Source organism: Podarcis raffonei, chromosome 10 (genome assembly GCF_027172205.1).
Source record: "Podarcis raffonei isolate rPodRaf1 chromosome 10, rPodRaf1.pri, whole genome shotgun sequence".
Taxonomy (NCBI): Eukaryota; Metazoa; Chordata; class Lepidosauria; order Squamata; family Lacertidae; genus Podarcis; species Podarcis raffonei.
In genome coordinates, this window is record NC_070611.1 from 77,770,165 (window position 1) to 77,792,870 (window position 22,706).

The following is a 22,706-nucleotide window of genomic DNA, read 5'->3' on the forward strand; positions in this document are numbered from 1 at the left end:
TGGGGAGGAAAAACCCTCCTCCCACCGCAAGCCCCGGGAACAGAGGAGAAGCGCTGCGCACCTTCCCCTCTGTTCCCGTACCTGTCCTGAAGGCTTGCGGTGGGGAGAAAAGCCCTTCTCCGCACCGCCAGCCTGGCAAGCGGTCTCCATAGGAACGCATTAATTGATTTTCAATGCATTCCTATGGGAAACCGTGCTTCGCAAGACGAAAAACTCGCAAGAAGAAAAAACTTGCGGAACGAATTAATTTCGTCTTGCGAGGCACCACTGTGTGTATATATCTATATCTATATATATAGATATATAGATATATACTGTATACACATACATATTTATGTATCAAATTTTATTTTCACTCGTAATGTAACAAACACTATGAACAATACTGACAGATATATAAAATTCAGATGATGAAATAATAGGCGGTTGGAAATGCCGCCCACAGGCAATCCTAGGCGCCGCCCCCGGCCGAGCAGCGGCGGGGAATTCCCTCCTTGGTCACGTGCCGGCCCGCCGGGCTTCCCCGGGATCCCCCCTCTAACGCGCAGGCGCGTCCTTGGCGTCGGCCCCTCCCTCCCCCCACGTGGGCGGTCCTGCCGCGCGGGCAGCTCTTGCCGACGTGTCCTTCTGCGCGCCTGACCCGGAAGTCCCGCCTCCTCCTCCTCCCCCTCCTCCCTCCTTCCTTCCGCGACGTCGCGGGTTTGAATCCGCTCCCCTTTCCCTCCCTGGCCGCCGCTCGCCGCGCCCATTGGCCAGGCCGGCGGCGAGGGGGCGGGTCCGGGTCCGCGGGGGCGCCCGCCCATTGGCCCTCCTCTCCGGAGCGGGGCGGGGCCGGGTTCCGCGCGGACGCTGCGCCTGCGCGAGGGGGCGGGGCCGGGGCGGGGTATAAAGCTGGCGCCCCGCCCCTCGCCCCGCCCCTTCCGCCGCTCCGTCCGCGCCGCGTCCCTCGCAGAGAGAGAGCGAGAGAGAGAGCGAGAGAGACCCCCGCTAGAGACCCCGCAAGAGACCCCTCGGGATGGCCTCCTCCTCCGGAAGCAGCAGCGCCGCCGCGGCCTCGGGCGCCCCCAGCCCCGCCCTGCAGAGAGGCATCGTCAAGATGGTAAGGGCGCCTCGGAGCATGGGCAGAGCGCCCAGGCAGGAGGAAGGGGGACGCGGCCCCCCGGCCCCCCTCGGCCAGCTCGCCCTCCCCTTTCCCCAGCTGCCCGGAGGGGGATCCAGCCCAGGACCCTTTCCCCGGGGCGGGGGCTTGGGGGGGAAGGGCGCCTCTGAGCATGGGCAGAGCGCCCAGGCAGGAGGAAGGGGGAGGCGGCCCCCCGGCCCCCCTCGGCCAGCTCGCCCTCCCCTCTCCCCTTTCCCCAGCTGCCCGGAGGGGGATCCAGCCCAGGACCCTTTCCCCGGGGCGGGGGCTTGGGGGGGAAGGGCGCCTCTGAGCATGGGCAGAGCGCCCAGGCAGGAGGAAGGGGGAGGCGGCCCCCCGGCCCCCCTCGGCCAGCTCGCCCTCCCCTCTCCCCTTTCCCCAGCTGCCCGGAGGGGGATCCAGCCCAGGACCCTTTCCCCGGGGCGGGGGCTTGGGGGGGAAGGGCGCCTCTGAGCATGGGCAGAGCGCCCAGGCAGGAGGAAGGGGGAGGCGGCCCCCCGGCCCCCCTCGGCCAGCTCGCCCTCCCCTCTCCCCTTTCCCCAGCTGCCCGGAGGGGGATCCAGCCCAGGACCCTTTCCCCGGGGCGGGGGCTTGGGGGGGAAGGGCGCCTCTGAGCATGGGCAGAGCGCCCAGGCAGGAGGAAGGGGGAGGCGGCCCCCCGGCCCCCCTCGGCCAGCTCGCCCTCCCCTCTCCCCTTTCCCCAGCTGCCCGGAGGGGGATCCAGCCCAGGACCCTTTCCCCGGGGCGGGGGGTTGGGGGGGAAGGGCGCCTCTGAGCATGGGCAGAGCGCCCAGGCAGGAGGAAGGGGGAGGCGGCCCCCCGGCCCCCCTCGGCCAGCTCGCCCTCCCCTTTCCCCAGCTGCCCGGAGGGGGATCCAGCCCAGGACCCTTTCCCCGGGGCGGGGGCTTGGGGGGGAAGGGCGCCTCTGAGCATGGGCAGAGCGCCCAGGCAGGAGGAAGGGGGAGGCGGCCCCCCGGCCCCCCTCGGCCAGCTCGCCCTCCCCCTTTCCCCAGCTGCCCGGAGGGGGATCCAGCCCAGGACCCTTTCCCCGGGGCGGGGGGTTGGGGGGGAAGGGCGCCTCTGAGCATGGGCAGAGCGCCCAGGCAGGAGGAAGGGGGAGGCGGCCCCCCGGCCCCCCTCGGCCAGCTCGCCCTCCCCTCTCCCCTTTCCCCAGCTGCCCGGAGGGGGATCCAGCCCAGGACCCTTTCCCCGGGGCGGGGGCTTGGGGGGGAAGGGCGCCTCTGAGCATGGGCAGAGCGCCCAGGCAGGAGGAAGGGGGAGGCGGCCCCCCGGCCCCCCTCGGCCAGCTCGCCCTCCCCTCTCCCCTTTCCCCAGCTGCCCGGAGGGGGATCCAGCCCAGGACCCTTTCCCCGGGGCGGGGGCTTGGGGGGGAAGGGCGCCTCTGAGCATGGGCAGAGCGCCCAGGCAGGAGGAAGGGGGAGGCGGCCCCCCGGCCCCCCTCGGCCAGCTCGCCCTCCCCTCTCCCCTTTCCCCAGCTGCCCGGAGGGGGATCCAGCCCAGGACCCTTTCCCCGGGGCGGGGGCTTGGGGGGGAAGGGCGCCTCTGAGCATGGGCAGAGCGCCCAGGCAGGAGGAAGGGGGAGGCGGCCCCCCGGCCCCCCTCGGCCAGCTCGCCCTCCCCTTTCCCCAGCTGCCCGGAGGGGGATCCAGCCCAGGACCCTTTCCCCGGGGCGGGGGGTTGGGGGGGAAGGGCGCCTCTGAGCATGGGCAGAGCGCCCAGGCAGGAGGAAGGGGGAGGCGGCCCCCCGGCCCCCCTCGGCCAGCTCGCCCTCCCCTTTCCCCAGCTGCCCGGAGGGGGATCCAGCCCAGGACCCTTTCCCCGGGGCGGGGGCTTGGGGGGGAAGGGCGCCTCTGAGCATGGGCAGAGCGCCCAGGCAGGAGGAAGGGGGAGGCGGCCCCCCGGCCCCCCTCGGCCAGCTCGCCCTCCCCTTTCCCCAGCTGCCCGGAGGGGGATCCAGCCCAGGACCCTTTCCCCGGGGCGGGGGGTTGGGGGGGAAGGGCGCCTCTGAGCATGGGCAGAGCGCCCAGGCAGGAGGAAGGGGGAGGCGGCCCCCCGGCCCCCCTCGGCCAGCTCGCCCTCCCCTTTCCCCAGCTGCCCGGAGGGGGATCCAGCCCAGGACCCTTTCCCCGGGGCGGGGGCTTGGGGGGGAAGGGCGCCTCTGAGCATGGGCAGAGCGCCCAGGCAGGAGGAAGGGGGAGGCGGCCCCCCGGCCCCCCTCGGCCAGCTCGCCCTCCCCTCTCCCCTTTCCCCAGCTGCCCGGAGGGGGATCCAGCCCAGGACCCTTTCCCCGGGGCGGGGGCTTGGGGGGGAAGGGCGCCTCTGAGCATGGGCAGAGCGCCCAGGCAGGAGGAAGGGGGAGGCGGCCCCCCGGCCCCCCTCGGCCAGCTCGCCCTCCCCTCTCCCCTTTCCCCAGCTGCCCGGAGGGGGATCCAGCCCAGGACCCTTTCCCCGGGGCGGGGGCTTGGGGGGGAAGGGCGCCTCTGAGCATGGGCAGAGCGCCCAGGCAGGAGGAAGGGGGAGGCGGCCCCCCGGCCCCCCTCGGCCAGCTCGCCCTCCCCTTTCCCCAGCTGCCCGGAGGGGGATCCAGCCCAGGACCCTTTCCCCGGGGCGGGGGCTTGGGGGGGAAGGGCGCCTCTGAGCATGGGCAGAGCGCCCAGGCAGGAGGAAGGGGGAGGCGGCCCCCCGGCCCCCCTCGGCCAGCTCGCCCTCCCCTCTCCCCTTTCCCCAGCTGCCCGGAGGGGGATCCAGCCCAGGACCCTTTCCCCGGGGCGGGGGGTTGGGGGGGAAGGGCGCCTCTGAGCATGGGCAGAGCGCCCAGGCAGGAGGAAGGGGGAGGCGGCCCCCCGGCCCCCCTCGGCCAGCTCGCCCTCCCCTTTCCCCAGCTGCCCGGAGGGGGATCCAGCCCAGGACCCTTTCCCCGGGGCGGGGGCTTGGGGGGGAAGGGCGCCTCTGAGCATGGGCAGAGCGCCCAGGCAGGAGGAAGGGGGAGGCGGCCCCCCGGCCCCCCTCGGCCAGCTCGCCCTCCCCTTTCCCCAGCTGCCCGGAGGGGGATCCAGCCCAGGACCCTTTCCCCGGGGCGGGGGGTTGGGGGGGAAGGGCGCCTCTGAGCATGGGCAGAGCGCCCAGGCAGGAGGAAGGGGGAGGCGGCCCCCCGGCCCCCCTCGGCCAGCTCGCCCTCCCCTCTCCCCTTTCCCCAGCTGCCCGGAGGGGGATCCAGCCCAGGACCCTTTCCCCGGGGCGGGGGCTTGGGGGGGAAGGGCGCCTCTGAGCATGGGCAGAGCGCCCAGGCAGGAGGAAGGGGGAGGCGGCCCCCCGGCCCCCCTCGGCCAGCTCGCCCTCCCCTCTCCCCTTTCCCCAGCTGCCCGGAGGGGGATCCAGCCCAGGACCCTTTCCCCGGGGCGGGGGCTTGGGGGGGAAGGGCGCCTCTGAGCATGGGCAGAGCGCCCAGGCAGGAGGAAGGGGGAGGCGGCCCCCCGGCCCCCCTCGGCCAGCTCGCCCTCCCCTCTCCCCTTTCCCCAGCTGCCCGGAGGGGGATCCAGCCCAGGACCCTTTCCCCGGGGCGGGGGCTTGGGGGGGAAGGGCGCCTCTGAGCATGGGCAGAGCGCCCAGGCAGGAGGAAGGGGGAGGCGGCCCCCCGGCCCCCCTCGGCCAGCTCGCCCTCCCCTTTCCCCAGCTGCCCGGAGGGGGATCCAGCCCAGGACCCTTTCCCCGGGGCGGGGGGTTGGGGGGGAAGGGCGCCTCTGAGCATGGGCAGAGCGCCCAGGCAGGAGGAAGGGGGAGGCGGCCCCCCGGCCCCCCTCGGCCAGCTCGCCCTCCCCTTTCCCCAGCTGCCCGGAGGGGGATCCAGCCCAGGACCCTTTCCCCGGGGCGGGGGCTTGGGGGGGAAGGGCGCCTCTGAGCATGGGCAGAGCGCCCAGGCAGGAGGAAGGGGGAGGCGGCCCCCCGGCCCCCCTCGGCCAGCTCGCCCTCCCCTTTCCCCAGCTGCCCGGAGGGGGATCCAGCCCAGGACCCTTTCCCCGGGGCGGGGGGTTGGGGGGGAAGGGCGCCTCTGAGCATGGGCAGAGCGCCCAGGCAGGAGGAAGGGGGAGGCGGCCCCCCGGCCCCCCTCGGCCAGCTCGCCCTCCCCTTTCCCCAGCTGCCCGGAGGGGGATCCAGCCCAGGACCCTTTCCCCGGGGCGGGGGCTTGGGGGGGAAGGGCGCCTCTGAGCATGGGCAGAGCGCCCAGGCAGGAGGAAGGGGGAGGCGGCCCCCCGGCCCCCCTCGGCCAGCTCGCCCTCCCCTCTCCCCTTTCCCCAGCTGCCCGGAGGGGGATCCAGCCCAGGACCCTTTCCCCGGGGCGGGGGCTTGGGGGGGAAGGGCGCCTCTGAGCATGGGCAGAGCGCCCAGGCAGGAGGAAGGGGGAGGCGGCCCCCCGGCCCCCCTCGGCCAGCTCGCCCTCCCCTCTCCCCTTTCCCCAGCTGCCCGGAGGGGGATCCAGCCCAGGACCCTTTCCCCGGGGCGGGGGCTTGGGGGGGAAGGGCGCCTCTGAGCATGGGCAGAGCGCCCAGGCAGGAGGAAGGGGGAGGCGGCCCCCCGGCCCCCCTCGGCCAGCTCGCCCTCCCCTTTCCCCAGCTGCCCGGAGGGGGATCCAGCCCAGGACCCTTTCCCCGGGGCGGGGGCTTGGGGGGGAAGGGCGCCTCTGAGCATGGGCAGAGCGCCCAGGCAGGAGGAAGGGGGAGGCGGCCCCCCGGCCCCCCTCGGCCAGCTCGCCCTCCCCTCTCCCCTTTCCCCAGCTGCCCGGAGGGGGATCCAGCCCAGGACCCTTTCCCCGGGGCGGGGGCTTGGGGGGGAAGGGCGCCTCTGAGCATGGGCAGAGCGCCCAGGCAGGAGGAAGGGGGAGGCGGCCCCCCGGCCCCCCTCGGCCAGCTCGCCCTCCCCTCTCCCCTTGCCCCAGCTGCCCGGAGGGGGATCCAGCCCAGGACCCTTTCCCCGGGGCGGCCTCTCGGGGGCCAGACTCCTTCGGCTCCCCTCCACGTGCCCCTCTCCGCCAGTTCTCCCTCCGCTCTCCCTTTTCCCCAGCCCAGGACCCTCCTCGCCAGCCCTTTCCCCGAGGTGGGAAGGGCGGGAGGGGTCGCAGAACCGAAGCGCTGGGAGGGGGACCCCCAATGGTCGTCCAGACCAACCCCGTGCAAGGCGGGAAGCGTCCCCCGCAGGTCCCCAAACCCATGAGCAGCAACAGCTGGATTGGGACCACGTGGGTGGGCGGGTGAGAGGGATCCCACCCTCCTGTGCCCCAGAGAGGCCAGCCAGCTGCCCCTGTGAGAAGGCCCTCGGCTCCCCCAGAGACCCCCCTGTGGGAGGTGGGCATGTGGCCCCCAGGACTGGGAGCCCCAGGACCACCCTTTTCTCTCCCGGGTGCAATTGCAGCACCCTGAGCTCCTTCTTGGCTTGGGTCTTTGGGGAGGGAGGGGGGCACGATCCTGCAAGGAGAGTCCATCACATTCCTTCCCTTTGAAGATAAGGAAGAAGAAGAGCCTCTTGTTCTGCTGCACGTGATGCAGCCAGGAGAGGCCCGGCTGAGTCTCAGCACATACACGTTGCAGGCAGAAGGCCTCGGGTCCAGGCCGGAGCTTCTGCCCTAGAGCTGGGATGGAGCCTGGTCTGTGGGCAGGGGGCACCCCATGCAGCCCCCTCCATATGTTGCAGGACTACAGCTCTTGGCCCGACCGTTGGCCATGCTGGTTGTGCCTGTTGGCATTTGGGCTGTAGTAACATCTGGAGAGCGTTGCTCTAGGTGGCCCAGTGGTCTGGCTTCCAGCGACCTTCAGAAAACGCCCCCATGATAACTTAGGGGAGCCTCGGAACCGCCTTTGCATTGCAAAGGACACCCAGGCTCACACTTGCTTTCTGGAAAGAGTGTGTGTATTTGTGTGTCAGTTGTATCTTGTTTGAGAAGGGCCAGACGCAAACTTGACAAAGTTGTGCAGTGGGGCAAGCCTGGAAGGGCAGTCTCATGGGGGGGGGGTTGTGGGCTGCCCCCTAGCAGCTCTCTCAGGCCATCTTCCGCAGGCTTGCTTCTGGAAACCCACATTGTCCAAGACTGGTTCTTTCAGTGCATGTGGCAGCTTGGACGTGTGTTGTGGGTTCTTAGTCCAGCCTGCCATGCTCCTGCTTGGTGCTCTGGCATCTGGTGTGTGTGTGTCCTCCCCTGGCCTGGGGGCTGCTTTTTGCTGCAGATCGGGTGACACAGGACATGTGCTGCTTGTGCCAGGTCTCGGCCAGAATTTGCAAATGCCTCTAGAAATTCAGCAGCAGAAGTTGCTTGCAATAGACCTGAGGCATGCTAGGGTGGCCGGACGTGTAACGTTGCAACCTGGGGGCAGGAAGTGGCCTTACCCCTTGAGCAGAGGATGTTCAGGTGCCTCTAAATAGCAGGATTTTGGAGCCTGAGAGCAGCTGGTTCCCTTCCCTATCCTGAAACAAGTGCCCTGTGGGTCACCCCACTGCGATGTGTGAGCCACACCACATGAAAGGGTTCTGCAATTTAGATGCTTCCCTTGGAGCAGGCAGGGACGGAAGCGGTTTAGTTGGGAACCAGTTTAGTTTGGTTTTCGGAGTCTTCTGGGCATCCTGCACAGGCACATCTCTGCCCCACAGCGAGAAGATCAGTGGGGCTGGTGGGCCAAGGTCCTGGAGAATTCCCCCCAGCAGTGCAAGCAGGGTGTGTGCCCTGGGGTGAGAGCACCCGTCCACAGTGGGTGGTTTGCAGAGTGCTCCAGGACCGCTGCCCGAGGGGCGGGTGGTGCAGGCAGTTCTGATCTGCCCTGCAGCAACCCTGTGAGGAGAGAAGGGGGCAACGCTTTCCCTGTGCATTAGTCCCGTCCTCACTTCCGCAAAGGGTGGCCGGGATGCCTGTGGCGCTCTGGCCACTTTCTCCAGGTCACAGCCTGTAACCATTCCGGCATTGCTCTTATTTCATTCAGCTCTCATTTATAATTTTTTTGCAACAGTGCTGCAACAGCAAAACGCAGCACCCTGTGAGCCAGAGGGTCTTAGAGAAGTGGGGAGGCACTTGCTGGCCCTGGGGCTGGCGTGAGGGGGGCTGCCCCCTGGGAAGGATGGGGGGAGGTTCCCCATCGGCGCTTCCGTCTTCCGCCTCTCGCCCTGTGGTGTACAGCCGGACTTTGGCTCCCGAACGTCTTGGGAATTGAAAGTTCCGTCTCCTGAATGATCAAAAACCAGAAGTATTGTGAACTTTTTTTTGGAAGCCAAACGTCCAGCACAGCTTCTGCTGTTGTTTCTGGTGTGCCTGCAAAATCGGAAACCAGTCAGAACCAGCCTTGGTTTCTGAAGGTTTCGGAAGTCGAATGGACTCCTGGAATGGATTCTGTTCGACTTCTGAGGTACGACTGTATTTGTTTGTTCACTTTATTTATTTTATTAATTGCATTTACAAACCACCTCTCTGGTTCTCCCCCCCTCGTTTAGCCCCCACAACGACAAGCCTGAGAGGCAGGGGCTGGGCCAGCGTCGCCCAGTGAGGTTCGTGGCCAAGTGGGGATTTGGTCCCTGGTGTCTCCCAGGTGCTAGAAAGACACTTTAACCACTGAGCTGCACTGCATCTCTGTAAGCGAGGTGGAGTTCCCTTTGTCACGAGGAGGAAGTGATCCTCAGCCTCTGTTCCGTCTGAGAGCAGCACCTTCTTCCGGGGAGAATGGGCCCCATTGCTGGAATCAGCCCTCAGGTCCTTTCTGCGGGGAAAGCCTGGGCTCTGACAGGCAGCCTTTGAAACAAGAGGTATATAACCCAGTGTCTCAGGGGGGGGGGGGATATTGTGAGGTAGGAACTCTGCTCTTTCTGGTGGTGATTTTTCACACAGGTGGCATCAGCTTGCTAAAATTGAGAAGGGGTGAAAATTTTGTGGTGGAGGAAAGACCGAAGGAGTGCTGACTGTGGGGGTAGCAGAGGATTTTGGGGGCCGCAGCATCCTCTGACTGGCAGCTGCATTCTAGTGTAGTTCCAGTTGGGGGGGGGAAGCTTTTTCTTCCCTGCCCTCTGTGGCCCAAGTCGGACAGGTGAGCAGGGCTGCCCGCCTGCCAGTTACCCGATGCCCACAGTGGAGCCAGCCGGCTGGTTTCTGCCTGGGTGCAAAGGGGCTGCGTCCTGTGCTGTGAAGCCCCAACGATTGCCTGTCTGTTGGGGTGACACAGAGCCTCTTGGGGATTTGGGAAGGTGGTTGGCTGATCAGGAAGCTTGGCTGAGGCGGTCTTGGGAGTCAAAGGGGCGCAGGGAGGGAGCCTGCGCGGTGCCCTTTGTGCAGGTTGGCGCTCCCACGGATCTCGCCCCTGGCTTTCTCTGGCAAGCAGCCAAGAGCGGGGTGGTCCTTGAGCCTGTCCTGGGAACTAGATTAAGAGTAATTACAGCTCCAGTCCTGGGTGTATCGAGTGCCACAGCCGTGGAACAAGCTCCGCTGAAAGAATCTCTCTCCAATTGATTATTTTGTCAATTTGCTTCTCCGGTTGGAGTTTAATGCTTTGGCGTTTGCGCTGAGTGCTTTAATAGACTGGGGCATTGACTGCTACGTTTGAGGGCTGGCGATTTGGGTGAAAGGAGTTGAGAAGAGGAGGAGGCACCCAAGGAAACCCTCCTTGGCCCTTGGGACGGGTGGGGTAGAAGGCGCTCGGAACAGGGAGGCAAGCCAGGGTCCCAATTCTCGCCGCTGGTCTTGAGCCTGGGTGCTCGAAATCATTGCCTTGAGAAGGAGGCCGGAGAGGCCGCCTGCAGGTGACTATAGCCTGTTCCCCCTCCCTCCTGATCATACCAGGCTGTGCACCATCAAAGCCCCGGTGTCCTTGCCTGCCTTGGCTGGTGGAGGGGCCAGAGGGACGCCTGGAGATCTGGATTTGTGCATCTTGCCAGGCGGGCACCACAGAGAGCATCACAAGCCAGAGGATATTTGTCCCCTGGTAGCTCCTCTCTGGGCTTCTATGACTAGCTGCGGCCTGGAAACAGATCCTTCTGATCTCCATTTTCTACTTTGAAGAAAGGCAGCCACAGGCGGTGACCATGGGCCACGTGTCGAGGAGCCTGGGTGTGTGTGTGTGTATCCATATTTTCTAGTGCACAACTTTTTATTTGCTGGTTTCAGCCTCGGAGGCTTGCAGGGTCAGCTTGGCTGCAGCTTCCGTTGCTGCCCAGCCGGCCGAGAGGAGGCCTGACCTGTGGTCCAGTGATCTGCCTGGACCCTGAACCTTGGCAGGAGGAATCACCTGGGCATGGCCTTGCCTCTTGTACGCCTTTGCGGAGGGGAAACCTCCCCTGTGGGGCAGGCAGTGGGAGGGCTTGACCTGCTGGGTCCCAGAGGGGGGGGACTCTCGAAGGCTGCTGTGGCTGAACCAAGGGAAGTCCCGCCTCTGGGGCTTGGGGGGTAACATTGATTGGCTGCTTCTTTGCCAATGGTTGTCTGAAGTTGTAAGAAATCACAATGAAAGCTTTCGGTGGATTAAAAAAAAAAAAGCTTCATAGTAGTACAGTCGTACCTTGGAAGTCAAACGGAAATCCATTCCAAAACGTTCGGAAACCAAAACATGGCTTCTGATTGGCTGCAGGAAGCTCCAGCAGCCAATTGGAAGCCCTGTCGGACATTCGGCTTCCAAAAATAGTTCGCAAACCAGAACAGTCACTTCCGGGTTTGCAGCGTTCAGGAGCCAAAACGTCCGAGTACTAAGGCATTTGGGATCCAAGGTGTAGTAGTAGTAATGATAATGGTAATAATAGTTTGTTACCAATCCTTCGCCCCAAAGGTCCCAGGGCAGGATAGAACATTAAAACACGATATTAAGAGCACTTTAAAACAACTCCCAGCCATAAAATGAGGTGGGTCCTAAGAACATAGACCTCCAATTGCAAAAGAAGTCCGGGGGCAAAGAGATGTCCGGCAGCTGTGCAGTTAAGGCACCAGATGCACCTCTGTGGGGAGGGGCTGCCACGGAAAAGGCCCCGTCCGCCTGGGGTGCCACTCCCCTTGAGCCCCTGAAGGTGGAGGGACTGCCAAGAGAACCCCCAAGAGGGTCTTCGGGGAAGAAGGTAGCCATTCGGATATCTTGGGCTGGAGTTGTCTAGGGCTTTGGCAACCAGGGCAGCGCAGCGTTACTTTTTGCTGCTCCGTTTTACCTTTGGACGGATTGTGGCCCTGCAGTTCATGAGCGGCTGCAAGCGCTTTGATTTCCTCTTGAGGATGCGATTTTGCTCCCTTGTGTCAATGGTCTTACTCTTTTCTGACCTGACTGGCAGCGGTGTGAGGGAAAGGCAGAAAGGCAGCATAGAAAATTCACATAGCCCATCCTCAGCGTACCTTGCTATTGGTTGGCTTGGGCAGTGACTGGCATCCTGGCAAAATTCATGGACAGGAAGGAGCCCCAGACGAGCGCCCTGTGAGTAAACTGGGATCTTGCGCATTCAGGGGCAGCGTCTAGGTGCTGGCAGGGTGCCATTGAGGGTGGCAACAGCTGAGGAGGAGGAGAAGGGTCCCTTACCTTCAGGCTACCTGGGCACACCTGTGTGAAGCATTGCTCCTCTGACGCTCACACCTGCCTGCTCAGCCAAGGTCCCTGTTTCCACTTGCCTTACCTCCAAGTCCCTCAGCGTGGCTTACCTGGTCCTTCCCATTTAATCCCCAAAACTCGCCTGCGAGGTAGGTCGGCCCAAGGTCCCCCAGTTTCCTGGCCGAGTGGGCATTTGATCCCAGGACGCGGGTGGGGCTGAGGGTTAAACCACAAAGCCTAGGACTTGCCGATCAGAAGGTCGGTGGTTCGAATCCCCACAATGGGGTGAGCTCCCGTTGCTCAGTCCCTGCTCCTGCCAACCCAGCAGTTTGAAAGCACGTCAAAGTGCAAGTAGATAAATAGGTACCACTCCCGCGGGAAGGTAAATGGCGTTTCCGTGCGCTGCTCTGGTTCGCCAGAAGTGGCTTAGTCCTGCTGGCCACATGACCTGGAAGCTGCACGCCGGCTCCCTCGGCCAATAAAGCGCGATGAGCGCCGCAACCCCAGAGTCGGCCACGACTGGACCTAATGGTCAGGGGTCCCTTTACCTTTACTCCTGGGTCCTATTCTGATGCTGCTCGCTCTGTTAGATGCTGCTACTGATGCCCCTGCCTCCCCCCCCCCCAGGTTCTCTCTGGCTGCGCCATCATAGTTCGCGGCCAGCCTCGTGGTGGACCGCCTCCCGAGAAGCAGATCAACCTCAGCAACATCCGGGCCGGGAACCTGGCACGCCGGGCAGCTGCGGGGCAGCCAGATGGCAAGGACACACCAGACGAGGTAGGTCTTGGGGGGGGGGGAGATGGGGGGAAGTGCCGGTCACGGAGGTAACTGAGGGCCTGGTGTGTGTGTGTGTGTGGGGGGGCTAAATGTTGCCCCTGCTGCCAGGACCTGCTGTGGAGGTACCCAAGAGGGGGAGGCTGTGGGCACAGAGTGCGACCCACATAATCGAAGGGAGGGGTGGGTAGCAAGGAGATGGCATGTCTCCCCCAAGCAAATGGGGATTCATTCTTTATACACAAAGCAGGATCCTTTGGCCAGGGCCTCAGATGGCTTCACCTGCCCAGGTGAGGGCAGAAGTGGCAAATGCCCAAATCCTACAGATAAGCTCCCCTCTCTGGGCTCAGAGCCCATCACCCCACAGATAAGGAGCGTATATCGAAGCCAGCCAATTAGCTTACATCTAAGCTAATAAATGAGCTCATTGCTGCATCAGCTGCCAATTAATTCTGGGGTTATCTGAACTGCCAAGATGGCGCTTGCAGATCTTCTGGAACAGCTCACCAGAGATGCCCCCCCCCAACCTCTGTTTTAAAAACAGAATATAAGACGGGGCGGGTGGTTTATACATTCCCTCTCTCCCCTACATCAGTGGCCAGGTTTGCACCCTACGCTCAAGCAGCCAGATTATGTGCTTTTGCTGCACATCGTGACCTTGCCAATGGCCCTTCGGGTCAGAGTTTTCTGTCTGTAGGTTCCTGGTCCTTTCAGTCATGCTATTGGTTGCTATTCCACTTCTTAGGCAGGAAATAGCCTGGGTGTGAGTTGTCCTCCCCCTCCGCTCCATCACTCCCCCCCTTAGTTGCCCATCTTCCGAGGTCCCGGCCTGAGGCTGACCCTTCCTGAGGCTGGGCATGGGGTGGTGTGTGGGGGGGGAGATGGGGTGGCCTCACCTGTGGGAGCAGCCCTGCTTGAGAAATTTGTCTCTCACCTTGAATTTTTATGTTGTGAACCACCCTGAGATCTAAGGACGAAATAGTAGTAGTAATAATAATAATAATAATAATAATAATAATAATAATAATAATAAAAAATGTATTGTATTGTATTGATCTTTATTATGGCCATTGGCCCATCACACGACAGTTTCCCATACCAACATAATGTACTTAAACCTCCAAATTTAAAACTGCCAAAACTTACAAAAAACAGACAAGACCCAAAGCAAAACAAAAACAAAAGACCAACATCATACATTACAATAAATTTGTAACATAAACATCGCCCTCTACTCATAAATTAGTAGAAGACATCAATGGTGATATCACCTAATTACATCCTAAAACATAGATCATAGTTTAGAGGGATTATCCGAGCCGCACAGGAGTCCGTTTCTCTTCTTTAGGGATAGAACGCTGATCAAGAATCTGGCAACCATGAGTGATCTTAGGGGGTCATCATCATTTAATAGATATCTCAGTTTGGCTTCATTCGTATCATCGGCAATTCCCTTTAGATATTGAGCAAGAAACTTGCTCCTGGCTGATGAGTGAAATGCACAATCAAAAATTATGTGATGCAACGATTCTGGTGCCCCACAATTACAATCACATAAGAGCGATATCTGTCCATTGGAGAATCTATTTCTCAGCACGTTCAATGGGAAGGTGTTGAATCTTGCCTTTACAAAGGCATATCTATGAGCCGAAGAAGTTAAGGAATTCAAATAGTTTGGGAGCCTTAAGAGGGGTAATAAACCAAGGTTTAGAGGTGAGCAGGTACCATTGCCCAAGACCATTTTCTGCTGCAAGTCCATCTCCTCTAGTTTACAGGTTACTGTTCTTTTAGCTGGAACTAGATAATAATAAATGAAAATCCCCTTTCTAGAGAAGTTCATCCGGCCCCAAAGGGTTTCCATTCTCCCACGCATTGGATGTTTTATCCATCATTTATCGTCAACCGTAGCCATATACCGCTTAATATGCAAATTTCCTAAGGAGCTTATATGAAGCCCTTTTAAGAGTTGTTTCTGGCCGTGGAGGTTTTTAAAAATTCTGTATTACATGGGTGGTTCTTAATTGTTATTTTTGCAAGCTGACGGGTGAGTTTCTGAAAGCGACGAGTTGACCTTGCAATAACAAGGGGTCTGGGAGTGGGTGTTGGGGGGGGATGTGGGGCTGAGCGGCTCCTGTTCCTGACCAGCGACCTCCTTCTTCCTCAGCCCTGGGGGTTCCCAGCCCGGGAATTCCTGCGGAAGAAGCTCATCGGGAAAGAGGTTTGCTTCACGGTGGAATACAAGACGCCCCAAGGCCGGGAGTACGGGATGGTGTACCTGGGGAAAGGTGAGAGGTCCTGCGCAGGGTTGCCCCACACTTGGAGGGCAGATCCCCACAGCCCAGTCTGCCCCTCCTTCTTCCCTGAGCTGGCTGTTCTCCTGTGAGCTCTGAAGTTCATCAGCCAAGTGGGGGGGTGAGCCTATTCTGAGTTCTTCAGCTCCCAAAGCCATAAAAAAAAAAAATTAGCTCTGTGGTCATGTGTTGGCATTGGCAGGTCTGGGGGCAAAAAAGGAGACCTCCTTGGGAAACGAGGGAACTGTTCTCCCAGGGAAAACTGGCAAAGGGGAAACATAGCTGGAAATTGTAAGCGCCGGATCGTGGCCGGCAGGAAGACTATTGGGTTGGCCAAGGTGGTGGTCCAGTTTACTCTAGCTCACACAACTCTCTATTCAGTTATGCAAAACTTCCTAAAACACCCAATATAAAAATAAGACTTTTAAATTCCACCAAGTGTCCGTTTCTTTAAATATATCTTTAACATAATGTGTGCAATACCAGAATCCTATCCCAGTGTCTCAAAGCCAAAGTTGCCTCCGAATATTCCTTCGTTCAGAAAAAGAGAAGGATCTCCAAAAGTATACAACTTTGGGAAGTTCTATATAATAACATAGGGACGCGGGTGGTGCTGTGGGTTAAACAACAGAGCCTAGGGCTTGCCTATCAGAAGGTTGGCGGTTTGAATCCCCGCGACGGGGTGAGCTCCCATTGCTCGGTCCCTGCTCCTGCCAACCTAGCAGTTCAAAAGCAAGTGCAAGTAGATAAATAGGTACCGCTCCAGCGTTTCCATGCGCTGCTGTGCTTCACCAGAAGCGGCTTAGTCATGCTGGCCACATGACCCAGAAGCTGTACGCCGGCTCCCTCAGCCAGTCAAGCGAGATGAGCGCCACAACCCCAGAGTCAGCCACGACTGGACCTAATGGTCAGGGGTCCCTTTACCTTTACCTATATAATACCATAAAGGGTTGTGTGAGATGTGTTTCCCTCTTCCTATGTGGTCTAATTTAACAGGCCGAAAAGACACATTCAGGGCGAGAATTTGAGCCTCACGCCAGCTGTGACGTGCAAATCCACCGGTGGCATTTTGAAGCTAAGCAGGGTGGGGGCGGTCCTTCAGGGGCCCAGCCAGTGACCAGGACGGTGCCCTGAGTTCCAGGGGGGCTCACCCCTTCGCCCTGCCCCTTGCCCGCTGTGTTTGCCTAGAGAGCAGACAAGCTTGGGTCACCTGCTGGCTGTGCAACATGCTGCCTCCCCGCCCCCTTGCCATGGGAGAGCCAGGCGGGAGCTGAAGGGCAGCCAGTTTTGAACAGTCCCCCACTCTAAGTGATTTTCTCTTTCCCTCTGCCCCCCTGCTTTGAGTTTTCCGCTTTGGGGGCTGGGTTTCTGCAGGAAACAGGCCAACAAACAGCTTAGAATGAGGAGGCTTTGTCCAGGCCTGGATTTCTTGCATTTCGGGTGGTGGCGGGGATAGAAATGCAAAATAAAAATTCCCTGCCGAGATGAGGCTAGCCCCTCTCCCCTTCCCATGCCCGTCTCCTGCCCCCCGGCTGTGGGTCATCTCCTTCCTGCCCTCCTTTCCCACCTGTCCTTTGCCTGTGTCTCTCTAGTGCTTTGGGGGGCCGGGGTGGGGCTCTGCCTCCACCCACTGGTTTGCACATCTCTCTCTGGGCCCTGTGCCGGGCATAAATCTTCAGAGGTGGGCAGCGATGCCAGTATCTCTCCCGCCTGTTTGCTGCCACGTGAAGGATTTTTCTGCCACGCTGGCCTCGTCTTGCTGCCGCCTGACAGCCCAGGATTTAGCTGAAGAGGTGGATGTTTGCTAATTAACTTCTTCAGCTTTTGAAGAGATCCATGTTGAAATTGCTGGCTGGGCAGATCTTGGCAGCTGCCTCTCCCTCCCCAACTCTCTGGGCTGGACTGCGCGGCTGGTTTGGGCGCGAGAGGCAGGCCTGGGACTGGTAGTGCATTTGCCAAGGGGGTGTGGGTGGGTCTCAGGTTGGGTGATGCTGGAGGGGGTCCCTGGCAGGACACCCCTTGATGGAGCCTCTGGGTTCCTGGCCTTGGGCTGAACTTGAGGGCCTTTGGCTCTGCCTGCAAGGCTGCCTCCTGAAATTCTCTTGCTTGGGGCAGAGGACAGCTTGGGGCAGCCCAGGGTCCCTCTGCTCCCCCCCACAGCAGGTGCCCCCTCTCCCTCTGGGTGCTTCCTCGCCCTCTGCTTTCCAAAGCCCATGGAAGCTTTTTCATGACCTTTACAGTTAATAATAATAATAATTTATTTATACCCACCCATCCGGCTGGGTTTCTCCAGCCACTCCAGACGGCTTCCAACAAAATATTAAAGTACAATAGTCCGTCAAACATTAAAAGCTTCCCTAAACAGAGGCTGCCTTCAGATGTCTTCTAAACGTAAAATAGTTGTTTATTTCCTTGACATCTGATGGGAGGGCGTTCCACAGGGGGGGTGCCACCACCGAGAAGGCCCTCTGCCTGGTTCCCTGTGACTTGGCTTCTCACAGGGAGGGAACCGCCAGAAGGCCCTCGGAGCTGGACCTCAGTGTCCGGGCAGAACGATGGGAGTGGAGACGCTCCTTCAGGTATACTGGACCGAGGCTGTTTAGGGTTTTAAAAGTCTGCACCAACAGTTTGAATTGTGCTCGGAAACGTACTGGGAGCTGGTGTAGGTCTTTCAGGACCAGTGTTATATGGTCTCAGCGGCTGCCCCCAGTCACCAGTCTAGCTGCCGCATTCTGGATTAGTTGTAGTTTCTGGGTCACCTTCAAAGGTAGCCCCACGTAGAGCGCATTGCAGTAGTCCAAGCGAGAGATAACCAGAGCATGCACTACTCTGGCGAGACAGTCTGTGGGCAGGGAGGGTCCCATCCTGTGTACCAGATGGAGCTGGTAGACAGCTGCCCTGGACACATAATTGACCTGTACCTCCATGGACAGCTGTGAGTCCAGAATGATCCCCAGCCTGCGCAACTGGTCCTTCAGGGCACAGTTGCCCCATTCAGGACCAGGGAGTCCTCTACATAACTCTTTCCTTCCATGGGAGCCTCTTTGTGTGGGTCCCCTGGAAGCCTTTTTGAGAAGGGAGGGCTTTGTGGGTGGAGATCCTCGTTAAGAGCGCCTGGGAAGGCCCTGATCCTTGGCAGAGCAAGTTGAGGACCCCGCCCAGCAGTGGCAGGACTTCTATTATTATGATATATTAATTTATATCCCACCTTTCCTCCTAGCAGGGAAACAAATTGACGTACAAATAAAAGAACGGCAGCTAAAAATACGGGGGAAACTCCCACAGTCATTAACAATTCAGTCTATTCACAAATGTATTAAATCTGTTTAAAACATGCTGACACAACCAGCAGGGCACCAGCCCCCTCATTGAAAGCATTTCTTCTGCTTTTAGTTAAGATTTTTAATTTTATTAAAGGCATCTCCGCCCACAGTGGCTCTGCCCTGCCTCTGAATGGTTGCTTCTGAATCCCAGTTTTGCAGGGGAGAGGGCTCTTGGACCCCTAGGGCCTGATCCTGCTGGCCAATTCTTCCGTTCTTGGGCACTGTGCTGCCTCGCTAACCTGGCTGTCTTTCCTTGGCAGACACAACTGGGGAGAACATCGCAGAGTCGCTTGTGTCCGAAGGGCTGGCCAGCCGCCGGGAAGGCTTGCGTGGCAACAAGTAGGTCTACTCCTGAGGAGCCGGGCTTCCCTTTGGACGTGCCCCTGGGCTGCCGGTTCTCCCTGGGAAACTGGGGTGAGGGTGGCTGGGGAGTGAGGCTTCCAAGACAGAGTCTCCTCGCTTTACAAAACCAGCCGCCCACAGCCAGCCTCTTGTCCCCTCCAAGACTGGCAAATGTGGCCGAAGCTTCTCATAGACGAGAGTCCGGGTAGTTAGTCTCGAAGGTGAGGTCTCTTCCAGAGGCCTCTGCAGCTTCCCTGTCCTTCGTTTTGCTGGCAGAACAGCCCTGTGCCTTCTTCCAAATCCCCTTGTGCCCGGGGACCTTGACTGCCCATCGCTGAGCTTGGGTGAGGATCGGGGGGTTGTGTGCTGAATTGGAAGCCCCAGCGAGAGCAGGGTGTCTCCGTGGGGGAGACAGCGCTTCCTCGTGGCCCCAGCATCCCCCGGGGTGTGTTTTGCCAGGGACGTTGACTTTTGTGCGAATCCTGTTGGCCTTGCAGCTCCCGGCAGGTTGGCTGTGCCGCGGCAGGGGGCAGCCCCCCCTTCAGGCCTGAGCTCTGCCTCGTGCCAGGAAAGAGCGAGAGCGAGTGTGCCTGCCTGCGTGCATGAGAGAGAGCGGGGAGTGCCAAGGGGGCCTGATGGCTCCGCTGATGTGTTCACGGCCTTGGAAGAGCCCCAGAGTATTCTCCGGAGGTCTGCGGAGGCGGCTGAGGCTGCGGAGCCTGGCTGGCTGGGCTGGCTGCCATGCCATCTCCACCGGGGCCTCGGCTCACTTTCCTCATGTTCCGCTTGAACGGGAAGCAAACACTGAGAAGGCGACGCTCTTGCCAGGGCAGGCTGGGTCAGCGGGAATCCCTGCACCGCAGGGCGGGCAGCTGCCGGGGCCCCCAAGGAACTGGCGAGGTGGCACCAGCGCTTGTCCCTGGAATGCAGGCAGAGTGTGTGTGTCGGGAGGTTGCGAGGGTGGCGCAGCCTAGCAGGCGCAACTGTCCTTTGATAGCAGCCCAGGGCTGAAACTCCAGTGGATTAGTTTAACCAGTTGCTTGCAGCCACGGGAGGAGGGAGCGCTGCTCTTGTGTCGGATCCTGCTTCCTGCAGGCAAACGTTCAGCCGTTGAGAGGAAGGTGCTGAATTAGATGAGCTGTTGGCCGGATCCTGCAGGCTCCTATGTTCCTAATAGCAGTATCCTTTCTGATGCGTAGCGCTGTGCCGGCTGGCGAAGGTGGCAACAATTTGCTGCAAGGCCAGAGGGCAAAAGTGATGGCTCTGGTCTGCCAAAGGCTTGGTTGCTCATTCTGGGTGTGAAGGGGTCTCCCTGAGCCCCTGCCCTCTGTGGCCTGCTCAGCCTTTGAGCCAGAGACTGTCACGGGAGCCCTGTTTCCTTATATACCCAGCGACAGGGTAAGGCAGAAGGGGCCTGGGCTGAATTGGGGACCACCTCGTGCCAGAGATACACGAGGGTCTGTTGCAGGATAAAACTCTGACATCCCACCTTTGCGTTGTACTTGACTGAGCGGCTGGAATTATTTCCTTCTTTCTCTGGTGATCCCTCGTAGCCGAGTAAGATTGTCTTCCACGTATGTCGTAGCGAATACAAGTGTCAAACGTAACAACTTTAAGGAGCAGTACTTGCAAAAGGTTAACTTTTCTTTGTAATGTTCCTTTTTTTATAATATATTTATTAAAATTTTACAAAAACATAAATTTGCAAAATACCAAAAAGAAGAAAAAGAAAAAAAACCATACAAAATTATATAAAAGAGAAAAAAGAAAGATACACATACAGAGTACAAGAAAAAAAAAGATACAAAAGAATTAAAAACAAACCCATTTCTTATAACTTTAAACTCATTAGCTTGTTTCCTTGACTTCCTCACACCTCCCCTTTTTGTATTCCCATTTCAATAATCAGATCAGCAAATCCTTACCCTCTTTTCTTTATCTATCTTAACATATTATCATATTAACATATTAATGTTCCACATCTGCCTTGACAAAGCTGTTGTATGCAGCTGCTGTGTGCAGGTATCAGACGAAGGATACGAAAGATCGTAACGTGCCTTTGCAAAATACAGTTGCTGTATGCCGGTGTCAGACGCAAGAACTTGAACATGACAAGGATTCCCAGAATAATACCTTGTTTCTCTGTGCCGGTCTTCGTCAGCCATGCACACTCATATTTTGTGTATCAGAGACATGGAACGAGTCACACTGGCATACAGCAACTATATTTTGCTATTTTTGACACTTGTATTTGCTAAGCTTTGGAGTCCAAAGCTTTTATTTGGACATTACGTATATAAGAATTGATCTATTTGTATTTCCTGTTCTAAACGTTGGTCTTTAAGTGCTTCTTCTCAATTAGATAATGTGAAAGGAGTTAATGTTAATATGTATAAAGAATTTATATACCGTATTTTTTGCTCTGTAAGACTCACTTTTTCCCTCTTAAAAAGTAAGGGGAAATGTGTGTGCGTCTTATGGAGCAAATGCAGGCTGCTCAGCTATCCCAGAAGCCAGAACAGCAAGAGGGATTACTGCACAGCAATATTTCCCCCCTTGTTTTCCTCCTCCAAAAGCTAAGTGCGTCTTATGGTCTGGTGCATGTTACAGAGCGAAAAATACGTTAGTTAAACACAGCCAGTTACGTTGTGGGTATATTAGTTAGTTGAATTTATGTAACTGTCAGTTTGACAGTGTTGGGAAACAGAATAATGCCTCGTGAAAATCCAGCCCGCCTGTAAAACATCCGGTAGCTAAGGCAGCAAGGACCAGCCTTAGTGCTTAGCAAAATGAGGGGGTCTAAAGTTGACAGCAGAAAGGCCCCCTAATTTGGCATTGTTAACAGTGCAGATCCTCTGCATGCCCTCCCTGGGAAAGCTCTGCAGGCCTCAGGTGACGACCGCAGGGTTGGGTGGTTTGTCTGACGGCCGGCCTTTCTCTGCCCCCAGTCCAGAGCAGAACCGGCTGGCTGAGCTGGAGGAGCAGGCCAGGATCGCCAAGAAGGGCATGTGGAGCGACGGCACCGGATCCCACACCGTCCGGGACCTGAAGTACACCATCGAGAATCCCCGCCACTTTGTGGATTCCATGCACCAGAAGCCCGTCAACGGTGAGTCACGGGCCGGTTTAGGGGCAGGGCTCTGGCAAAGGAGGGGCTGCTGCTGCTGGGGGGGGGGCAGTGCCAGGGCTCGGTGCGTCTGCAGACCTTCCTTGGTCTAAAAAAGAGATTTTACTATTTTTCCCAAAGAAGTTTCCGCAGAGTCCTGTGTTGCCAAACAGCATATACACATAGTCCATCGATCGCCCTCAAATGAGACAGGCATAAAATAAAACCAAAGGAGCATGTGGAAGGCAGTGAGCGGAGCGCTTTGTGGAATAGAGATGAGGGTTAAACAAACCTTACTATACCCAGGGGAAGTAAGAAGAGAAGTCTGGGTCAGGTGCTCACAGTGGCTGACTGAGGTGCTTATTATGGGAAACCTGCCAGCAGGATCCAAGCACCGCTCCCTCTTCCAGCCCTGGGCGTTCAGGTGTCTCGCTGCCTCCAGCTGAGGGAGAGCTGTTGTCGCTGCCAGCCATTAATAATAATAATAATAATTTATTGTTTGTAGCCCGCCCATCTGGCTGGGTTTCCCCTGCCATTCTGGGCGGCTTCCAGCAAAATATTAAAATACAGTAATTAAAAGCTTCCCTAAACAGAGAATAGTCTTCTCCTCCATGAACTCACACAGTCCTTTTTTTAAAGATCTCCGCAAGTTGGTCGCCAGCACCGCCTCCGGTGGGAGGGGCTTCCACGGTTCAACTCTGTGTTCAAAGTATTCAAATGCCCTCGGTCAGCAGGTAGACCTTTTTGGACCCGGTTTGGGGAGGCATCTGGATACAAGCTGCCTGTGGCCACGGCTGGACAGAGCTGCTCTTGCGCTTGAATCCAGCTCTGAAGTTTCCCTTTGGGGCATGTTTGGCCTCCGTGAGACAGGTCTCCAAGGGCCCTCCATGAGACGGGGGGGGGGCAGGTTTCCAAGGGCTGTGGGCCTGATCCAGCAGGCTATGATTACACATGCTGCGAAGGTCCCAGCTTCAGTCCCCAGTTTCTCCAGGGTGGGCTCTGGAGAGCCTTCTCTGCCCGTCCGTGGAGGCCAGGGGTCAGCAACCTTTTTCAGCCATGGGCCAGTCCACTGTCCCTCAGACCTTGTGGGGGGCTGGACTATATTTTGAAAATAAAAATAAAATTGAACGAATTCCTATGCCCCACAAATAACCCAGAGATGCATTGTAAATAAAAGCAGACATTCTA

The 22,706-nt window shown here is 59.0% G+C and overlaps 1 protein-coding gene across 1 annotated transcript in view; it reads left to right on the forward strand.

Moving 5' to 3' along the window:
* Positions 1-965: 965 nt before the first annotated feature.
* The window catches only part of SND1 (staphylococcal nuclease and tudor domain containing 1), a 237,003-nt gene continuing 215,262 nt past the window's right edge, over positions 966-22,706 (forward strand). Inside the window, exons 1-5 of the mRNA XM_053407017.1 lie at positions 966-1,099; positions 12,310-12,459; positions 14,621-14,741; positions 18,331-18,409; positions 21,361-21,521. Coding sequence (XP_053262992.1) covers positions 1,016-1,099; positions 12,310-12,459; positions 14,621-14,741; positions 18,331-18,409; positions 21,361-21,521 — 595 coding nt within the window. The 5' untranslated portion in view covers positions 966-1,015. The remainder of the gene's footprint in view (positions 1,100-12,309; positions 12,460-14,620; positions 14,742-18,330; positions 18,410-21,360; positions 21,522-22,706) is intronic.